The 10,241-nt window shown below is 42.9% G+C and overlaps 2 protein-coding genes across 2 annotated transcripts; both read right to left on the bottom strand.

Moving 5' to 3' along the window:
• Positions 1-1,737: 1,737 nt before the first annotated feature.
• Positions 1,738-2,664, bottom strand: LOC130939409 (uncharacterized). Its single transcript, XM_057867516.1, has one exon. The coding sequence runs from the start codon at positions 2,662-2,664 to the stop codon at positions 1,738-1,740; it is 927 nt and encodes a 308-aa protein (XP_057723499.1).
• A 2,498-nt stretch (positions 2,665-5,162) lies between these two features.
• LOC130939408 (putative serine/threonine-protein kinase-like protein CCR3) lies at positions 5,163-8,558 on the bottom strand. Its single transcript, XM_057867515.1, has 2 exons — positions 6,134-8,558; positions 5,163-5,250 (listed from the first exon to the last, which is right to left on the bottom strand). Exons 1-2 carry the CDS (start codon positions 8,556-8,558, stop codon positions 5,222-5,224), a joined length of 2,454 nt encoding a protein of 817 aa, XP_057723498.1. The 3' UTR covers positions 5,163-5,221.
• Between the last annotated feature and the right edge of the window lie 1,683 nt (positions 8,559-10,241).

Here is a 10,241-nt window from a genome sequence, read left to right as displayed (position 1 = left end):
CTTTTTCCTCAGGTTGAAGAAGGGCAGAGCTTTGGCCACTGAAGCGCCGAGGAAGCGGAATAGCGTGGTTAGTCTGCCCGTCAACCTCTGGACGTCTTCCACACATCCCGGGCTCTTCATTTGTAGTATCACTTTGCACTTTTCTGGGTTGGCCTCCACTCCTCTTTGGGTTATCATGAACCCCAAGAATTTTCCGGCCTCGACGGCGAAGGCACACTTGAGAGGATTAAACCTCATGCCGTGTTGCCGGAGAGAGGCGAAGACATTCTCCAGGTCGCCAATGAGGTTATCAGCTTTTCCGGTCTTTACCAAGATGTCGTCTATGTACACCTTCACCGTCTTGCCAATGAGATCTTTGAATATTTTGTTCATCAGCCTTTGGTACGTAGCCCCTACGTTCTTCAGCCCGAACGGCATTACCTTGTAGCAGTATGTCCCCTCTGGTGTTATAAACGTCGTCTTCTCTTCATCTGGACGGTGCATCGGTATCTGATTGTACCCGTAATAGGCATCCATGAAACTCAGATACCGGTAACCCGTCACCGCATCAACGAGAGCATCAATGTTGGGAAAGGGAAAGGAATCCTTGGGACATGCTTTGTTAAGATCAGAATAATCTACCTACATTCTCCATTTTCCACTAGGCTTTTTAACCAAGACTACATTCGATAGCCAAGTCGAATAGTCAAGTTCCCGGATGAAGCCCACTTCTAGTAAACTGGTCGTTTGCCTGGCCACCTCTTACGCCCTTTCCTGAGACATTTTCCTCCTTCTCTGGGCCACCGGCTTTGCCTTCGCTTTCACGGCTAGTTGATGCGACATGAACTGGGGATCTATACCCGGCATGTCAACCGGAATCCAGGAAAACAGGTTGCCGTTAGCTCTAATCATCTACATCAGGGGTTCTTTCAAGCCATGGGGCAGATTTCTGTTTATAAAGGTGAACTTTTCATCCGAGTCGCCGACCTTGAACTTTTCAAGGTCCCCCTCGGGTTCTGGCCTTGGTTTGTCATTAATTCTAGTGTCCAGGTCAGCGAGGAAGACACCAGATGCTTCTTTAGATTTTTTCTTCAGGGAGAGGCTGGCGTTGTCGCATGTGACCGCCGTTTCCAAATCTCCCCTGATGGTTTCCACTGACCCATCATAAGCAACAAACTTCATTAATAAGAGTTTGGTGCAAATCATTGCTCGAAACTCGTTGATAGTCTTCCTCCCCAAGATGAGGTTGTAGGCCGTGGAGTCTCTCAAGACAATGAACTCCGCCATTAGCGACCTCTTCCCTCGACCTCCGCTAATAGAGACCGGTACAGAAACTACTCCGTCGGGCTTGATGAAGTTATCGCCCAGGCCGACCACGCCATGTTGGTGGCCCCTCAAGTCGGTGTCCCGTAGGCCCAACGTGTCAAACACATTGCGAAACATGATGTTGGAATCAGCTCCCGTGTCTACCAAGATCCTCTTCACTAGACCGATGCCTACCCTGGCTGTGATCACCATCGGAGGGTTCTCCGCTACATCGTCAAACCATTGATCTTTGGGCCGAACGATATCGACGGTACCCTTCGGGAGGGTGGCGTGGAGCCGAACGATAGTCTTTTTGCTAACCGATTTTGATCTGGGAGAAACATCTCTCCCGATCACCATGTTCACAGTAGTGAGGCCATGCTCCCTATCTTCCTCGGGCTCTCGTCTTTGTCTCACCACGCGGCTCTTGTCCTCACTGGGTCGGTCGTGGTCTCACCTCCTCGGTTCCCTTATAAGGAGGGAGAAATCAGCCAACTTCCCCTCCCGGATTGCCTGCTCAAGGGCGCCCTTCAAGTCAAAGCAGTCTTGGGTCTTGTGTCCATAGCCCTTGTGGTAATCGCAGTAGAGGCTTTTGTTTTCTCTCGTCCTGTCCTTGAGTTGTCGCGGCCTCGTCAGGATGCCTTTGTCAGTGATCTGCTGATATACTTCAACAATTGGGGTTGTAAGGGGGGTGTAGTTGGTGAACTTCCCTACCCGGGGAAACGGCTTAAAGGACTTGGTCGAAACTCCATCTTTAGAGTGCTCCTTCGGCCTTTCCCCGCCACCGTGCTGCCGAGGTTGGTTGTAGGCGGGCTGCCGCTTGTTGGCTGTCACGACCTGATTGACTTCTTTATTGTTGATATATTCTCTTGCCACGTTTTGGATTTCTTGCATCGTCCACATGGGCTTGGTGGTAAGATGCTTCCTGAAGTCCTCATTTAGCAACCCGTTCGTCAAGCATAAACTGGCCACCGAGTCGGTTAGGCCGTCAATCTCCAAGCACTCGTCGTTGAGCCTATCTAGGTATTTTCTGGTCGATTCTCCGGCTCCTTGCGTTATCCCGAGGAGGTTGATTGGGTGCTTTGCCTTCACAATGCTGGTAGTAAACTGGGCCAGGAAGGCTCGAGTGATATCCCCGAAGGTCGTTATAGAGCCTTGGGGGAGGTCGTTGAACCAACGTATCGTCGGGCCCGCTAGGATGATCGGGAAAGCGCGGCATCTTACTTCGTCACCGACCACTTCCAAGTTCATCATGGCCTCAAAGGCCGTCAGATGTTCTTGGAGATCCTGAGTCCCATCGTACTTCATGTCTGTCGGCTTATCGAAGTGCTTCGGCAGCCAGACCTCGAGGACCGAGTGGTGGAAAGGGGTCTCCCCCATGATCACCGGTTGTCGGTTTCTCCTCGCTCTCTCTCTGTTGTCCTCTCTGTGTGACTGGTTTCTCCTTGGTCCTTCCCTGGAGCCTTCCTTGCGCGATCAGGTATATATCACGAGGTCTCGCCGTCTTCTCGGTGCTTCTCTACTTTCCTCTTGGCTCTCTGGTTCCGATCAGGGGCTCGGCGTGAGCCTGGAACGACTTCTTCGAGGGCTTCTTTCCCTCCTTTGGGAAGATCAGGAATGCTCTTGAGTTGGCGTTGATTGGCGACACTCTCTGCCAGCCACTTCCCGTTCCAGGTTCTGCGCTTTGTGGCGCAGCTCTTGGATTATTCTGGCGCTATCGGTACTGGTTCCTCCAAAAGGTCGCCTCTCAGGCTGCCGTGAGGGGGATCTGGTGCGCTCGCGATGGGGAACCCCAGAGGTTCCCCCACCTTTCTCTCTGCGTGGATTGCCTCCATCGTCTACCGTTGCAGGCTCCAAAATAAAATCCATGTCAGCCATCCCCACAAACGACGCCAATGTTCAGTTGGTTGGTATACCAGACGGGTCGGAATGATTCCTTATGAGTTGGTAGGGATGAGCTGGGATCTGGGTCGGATGCGCGAGCAGACGATCTCACGAGCTCTTCGTGCGGTGAAGGGGAGTGCCACCTACAATGACACTCCGACGCTCAAGTCAGAAGGTGAGCAGGTGGTATTGGAGAAAGAGATATAGTGACGTACCTTGGGGGAGGGATAGGGCCCCTCCCCATATATACTCTGTCAGGGGTGGGTCCTAGGAGGATAGACCCACCTTCGTCGAAGCTTCCTTGCACAGCTGTCGAGGTGAGCTGTAAAGGGGAGGTCTCCGGGTCATTTGCTCGGATGGGTTTCGCCTATCAACCCGACCGGTCGGGTTGGTTTGCCCGTGGGTCGAGCCGGTCAACAGGCCAGCTGGGCAGGGCAGTAACAAGTTACAAAATGAACATCACCCATACTATCCAGAGCCTTGATACCATGTCATGATACCACTCATCCCAAAAGCTTAAACTGATGGAAAAAGATAACACTAATGGTTATATCTCTAATACTGAATCGGACATCCCTAAACCTCTATTGTACACATTGTACAAATATTCCATTGGCTCCCTATACTTCCTCTTATTTCTGAGATAAAATACCAAAATTGATTTTGTTACAAATATATAAATAAAACACAATTTTTTTATCCTAAAAAAAATTATTTTCATTTATATTTTTTATCTTAAAAGTATAATTTAATTACAATTTATGAATCCAGAGCTGATTTCTTTTCCAATTTAGTTCTTCTTAAGGAAAAGTCAAACATCTGTAATGAATTAAAAAAACCATGCTGCCCATACATGTATATCATAGCTTCTTGGCGAGTTTCAAGAACATCACAGGAAATCAAGAACATCTTTAAAGTTTGGTTGCCTGGCCAAGAAGCATTTTTTTGACTGTTTTTGTCTACTAACACAAGACACTGAGATAAAAAACATAGAAATACAAAATTGTGTTTGCAAATAAGATATAGACAAAGATATTGTGTACAGAGATACTGAATTAGTATATTATTATATTTTGTGTTCAAATGAAAAAATACTAATAGAAGACACAATTTATTTTTTATTTTTTATTTTTTATTTTATTATTCTTATTAATTTTTTATTATTATATTTTTTTAAAATTTTTTTATTGAAAAAAATGAGAATAAATTGGACTTTTATAATTTATTTTAGTTTATGATTAAACAAAATATAAAAATACTAATTTTTGTGTTTATATCTTTTGTATTTTATTTTTCATATCTTGTTTTATCTTATTCTCAAAACTAAACATAATCTTAGGGTTTTTTGTAACAAAAAAAAAAAAAAAACAAATTTAAGGCTTTCGACTCATCAGCCACTAATATCATACAACATACTCATCTCATGGGCCCAACAAATCCCATTTCATAAATTATAGCCCACCTGTCCTGTAGCCCATGGGTTTAATTTGAGAGCCTTCCATCCATTCCATATACTATTACCCAAAAAAATGTTGAATTGTTAGTTATGTACTTATGTCAGTCTATCTAAGTTGATAAAAAATAAATAAATAAATATTTCTTTTATGAAGAAGATCCAATTGGAGTTCTATTCTTTTTACTTTGATCAGACTTAATGCACATCATGGAAGTCAACAGATTTTTTTTAGGTAAAAAGTGCTCCGCACAATAGAATGGAGCAACAGAAAGTCAAGTAACAAAAGACTACTCAAAGTACAAACCGTCATCGAATAACTCAAAAAGTAAAGTATTCTCTAGTCATCTTCAGCATTGCTATCAACAATCAAAAGGTTCACCACCAATCCACTCGTTGGAGAGTATAAATGACCTGTTTATAATTTCTACCACCCTTAAGTCTTTATTATTGAAGGCTCTACCATTCCTTTCTAGCCAAATTGCCCAAATAACAGCAAAGAATCTAATCAACTACCGTTTCGTCTCATTCTTTCTTTGTGAAGCATTCGTCCAACTCTCAAAGTGTTGTTTTAGTGTACCTGACATAGTCCACGTCCTTCTAAGAGCGAAAAGCCAAGCGCACCACACCTGTCAAATGAGCTCACAGCCAATAAATAGATGAAAAATAGACTTAACAGACTTACAGCACACAGCCAATAAATAGATGAAAAATAGACTCAACAGACTTAAAGCATAAAACACACATATTATCATGCTGGTCAATGACACTTTTTTTGGGAAGAGGGGGGGGGGGGGGGGGGATGTTTTAGAAAAGATGAAAAATGAGTAAAAGGCTTTATTATGGACTCAATGGATTAGGTCAACTACTCATAACAAAGAGCAACATAAAAAATGAGGGTGCACTTACATGGTCTTCTCATGCTTTAAAAGCCCATCTTTGTTCACACTCTTCCTCACATAGACGTGATTACCACTCGATCAATTGATTATCCAACTAATATCAAATCGGTCAATTTTGGAACCAAATAATGAGAAGAAATTATGGTTCATATTTGAATACCTTGATGATTGTGTTTGAGATGCGGATCAAATACAATGTTTAGAGAGTAAATAACCATTTTGATATCCGAAAGATTCTGATTTTAACGAATTGAACCCCATTATTGTTTTTGTCAAGATCGGAATTTTTCGGGTTTTAATATGATTATTTACTCATGTTAAGACTTGTCGCATAATGTTGAATGACAAAAAGAGTTGTTGGAAAAAGATTAGTGTGTACTTTATAGACCTTATAGACCCATAATCAACATGAAAAATATTAAATGCCTTTTTTTTTGTTTGGTAAATACATGAAAATTGTTCAACTCACTAGCTGTTGGTGTTTAACAAAATTCTACGCTACACAGCTTAATGTTAGATGAAATTCCTATAATGTGTATACTTATATAACTTATGACAAAGAATCAGGGGGGGAAATGATAATATTAGTCTGATACAACAGAGATTGTACCACTGGAAATGCTGCCATGGCTACTACTTTCACAAAGGGATAAAGCGCGCTCCAAATTTGCCACAATGTCAGCCATTGTTGGTCTATCCTTTCCCTCCAAATTCACACAATGCATGGCAGTATAGGCCACAAGCTCCAGAGCTTCCATTTCATTCAACTCAGGCGGCGCAACCCTTGGGTCCAAAATTTTCGCCAATTCCCCGACCTTGATCGCAGGCACGGCAAAGTCCACTAAGCTCACCGGGGTGCCTGAAGTTTCGTCGATTTTGAATATGGCTCGCTTTCCGGTTAAGAGTTCTAGCAACACCACTCCAAGACCATAGACATCACTCTTTGTTGTCAATACATTTAGACCATAGTACTCAGGATCGATGTATCCGACTGTTCCGGCTGCCTTTGTTGGCCGGAAATCAGTATCAGGTTCCGGACTCATCAATGACAATCCGAAATCGGATACTCTTGCTGTCCAAGTGGCATCAATAAGGATATTGGAAGACTTGATATCTCGGTGAATTATCGAAGGAACTGCATAATTATGGAGATACTCAATCCCTCGCGAAGCGTCCAATGCGATTTTGATCCTCATTCTCCAAGAATTCAAGACACTACTATTCTTATCCACATTGTTCTTGCCATGCAAATGATCATACAATGCTCCATTCTTCATGTACTCATAAACTAAGAGCTTTTCATCTTTTTCTTCACAGAATCCTACTAACCTAACCAAATGCTTGTGGTGTAGTCGTGACAAAGAGGCTAATTCCGACTCGAACGCGCTCTCTTTCTCTTGAAACTTCTTCATCTTGTTACCTGTTTCTGATTCTGTTTCCCCTCTCTTGATCGCCACCTCGCGTCCATCAGCGAGTTTTCCTCGGTACACAATGCCAAAGCTTCCAGCCCCAATCTTGTTTTCGGGTGAAAAGTTATTGGTGGCAGCACTAAGATCAGCCAGGGTGAACTCCTCAGGCTTGTCTGGATGTTTAGCCGACGAGGTTCCACTTCTCTGCCGCCGTATTATCCTCGATCCCTGCCGCCTAACGGTCATTGATCTCGACAGCGGGCTATTGGATTGAACGGCCCTACCATTATTGGAACTGCCACCTCTAGTAATGGTTGGTTGAACAGAATTATGAATTTTCTTCTTCCCTAAACAAACACCATTCCACAAGCAATAAAGCAGAGTGCAAACTCCAGCAATAGCACCCACTGATCCAACTATGGCAAATGCCAACAACCCAGTTGTCAAGGTCTTTGACCGAGAAGATGGCGCCGCCGCCGGCAATGGCACCACCGCAGGAGGCCTAGCCGGCATCACCGGCACTTGAGCCCCACAAGGCTTAGGCTTACAAATGTTACCAAAACCAGAACACAAGTATTGAGATTGAGGATAGATACCACACTCACTGCAAGAAGATTGAACACAAGGACCCGGAAGAATCGGAGACAAAAAAGGAACCACAACATCAGAATCAGAATCAGAACCATTTGACCAACCAGGACCCCAACACAAAACAGAGAAATTTCTTGTCGTTAATCCACAGATAAAATCAGACCCAGAAACAATAACCTCAAAAGACACACCTTTTGTGAAATTATCATTGAAAATTCCGTTGCCACCCCAACAAAAAACAGAACCATTGGATCTTCTAATAGCACAACTATGAGAATCACCGAGAGCCAAACCAGAATACTCAAAAGCAACACCTTGATGAGGAACCTCAATTTGCCCAAAACTGTTACTTCCTTTACACACCAAAAACCCAGTTGAATTCAAACCACACAAGTGTGAACCGCCAGCCACAATGCTCAACATTGAAACGTTTCGAAACTCACTCTCTATGGAATCCGCAACGGAAGCGTTACTTCCCCAACACCGAATTCGAGAACTTTCCTTCAAAATACCACATGAAAAACCCGACCCTGATGATATGGACGCGAACCGGTCCGACCCAGATGAAAAGTCAGAACCTTTCCTTCTACCAGTTCTCCAACACGACGCCGTCCCGGTTCCCACAACCGTGGCGCAAACCTGGGAGTCCCCGACGGCGAGATTCTCGAATAGAACAGTGTCATTGTTGTAAAGTCGCTTGCTTTCGAAGGTGGTGGCGTTGGTGGTGGTAGTGGTGTTCCAGCAGAGGAGGCTGTAGTTGCCAGAGCGGAGGGCGCAGAAGTAGCTCCGGCCGCCAGAGATTGAAGAGAATGAAACGTCGGGGAAGACGGGGATAATTGCTCCGCCACTTCCCCGGCGGTAGCACTGGATTCGGCGGGTCTGTGACGCCGCAACAATGCCGCAGACGGTGGCGGAGGAGGCGTCAGTTACAGCGAGGGTGGTGCCTGAGCCAAGGGCATACGAGGATGGCGCTATTATGGAGAAGACAAACAAGACGGAGATGACGGCGGCGATGGCGTTGGCGGGAATCTTCATCTAAAAGGGTGAGTTATGGCGTTGTCGTTGTTTTTGGTTCGAGTGTGTTGGAATGGTTTCTGCTTCATTGGAAGAGATAGCTGGAGAGAGAGAGAGAGAGAGAGAGAGAGAGAGATTTGAAGATTTAGAAGGTTGGTTGTGGTTATGGAGAATGAGAATGAGAATGGAGAGTGTGGTTGTTTTGTGACATCAGAGAGACATTCATTTTCAACTTCAACACTTTCTTCTTCTTCTTCCTCTTCCAAAGTTTTCACATTTTGAAACTCATCATTAAACCTCCGCTTTTTTGCGTCGGCTTTTCAAGGTTTTGTTTGGCAGCATTCTTTATTTTCTTTTCTCAATTTTTGGTGTTTGGAATTGAGGAATTCGAGAGTACCAATATGATATCATTAGCAACAATGTTACAAAAATCAGTCTCAAATTAATTAAATGTATATAATTAGTCAAAGTGAATTAAACAATACTAATATTTTAATCTATTAAACTGGTCAAAGTGATACTTTCTGAAAACATGATGTTGTTATATATGTATAAATGATTTTTGAAATAATTTGTTTTTCGTATAGTTTCAATTTATTTTTGAAATAATTTTATATCTATAATAAAGGAAGTGTGAATTTTACTAGATTAAAGAAAAAACGCATAAATGGTCCTTTAGGGTATCTATCCAAAGAATTGATCCTGTGCAACGGAGTGCCAAGAAAGTTAAGATGCAAGAAGATGTAAATCTAAATAAATCAGGTAATAATATAGAGATTCTTGTTGAAGAAAATAACATGCAGAACGTGAATGTTAATGCTGGAGAGAGTAGAATCACAAACATGGAGGCTAAAGTTTCGTATAAAAATCCACTATTGTCAATACCAAAAAAATCCAAAAATAGTCTTACGGATCCTTTTGATAGTATTGAGGAAGACGACTCTGATCGGGAAGATTGATTGTACAAAGAGGATGATGATCCAACTAAGGGAGAGAAATCTTTTGATTCGTGCCTTATTATTCCAATCTCCAAAGATAAATTCAATGAATGGTGCAAACCATGGTACGCTGCGTTAATTGTCAAAGTCCTAGGAAAAAAAGTTAGTTTGGGATACATGGAACAATGTTTGTAGAAGAACTAAGTTAAGAAAGGTAAGATAAATGTTGTTGATATAGACTGTGACTATTTTTTTTATTTACTTTTCATATGAAGAGGACTACAATAATGCTCTCATGGAAGAACCTTGGATGGTAGCGAAACATTATTTGATAATGCAATGATGGAGACCTTTCTTTTTTATCTTTGAGAATGAGGTCCGGAGAATTACTTCCTGGATACAGATTCCTAATTTGTCAATCAAATTATATAATTATCGTTTTTTATGGCAAGTGAGATCTACTATTGGTACTACGCTAAAGATTGACCGTGCTACTTCCATTCATTCGTGTGGTAAGTTTGCTAGAATATATGTTGAATTAGATTTATTGAAGAAGTTTGTGCCATGCATCTCGGTTCTCGGGGACATCCTCAGTATAGAATACGAAGGTTTGTATCTTATTTATTTTTCCTACGGCAAATATAGCCATAGATCTAATCTATGCATGGAGGCGCTAAAAAATAACAATGTTTAGGTTGAAGCTAACGCCAAGAATGTTGGTAACTAAGGAGTAGCAGAAGTGATATTGATGGTAACCCTAGTCAAG

The sequence above is a fragment of the Arachis stenosperma genome, chromosome 7, assembly GCF_014773155.1.
Source record: "Arachis stenosperma cultivar V10309 chromosome 7, arast.V10309.gnm1.PFL2, whole genome shotgun sequence".
In the NCBI taxonomy this organism is placed as follows: domain Eukaryota; kingdom Viridiplantae; phylum Streptophyta; class Magnoliopsida; order Fabales; family Fabaceae; genus Arachis; species Arachis stenosperma.
This window is presented reverse-complemented; position numbering and strand designations above follow the sequence as displayed.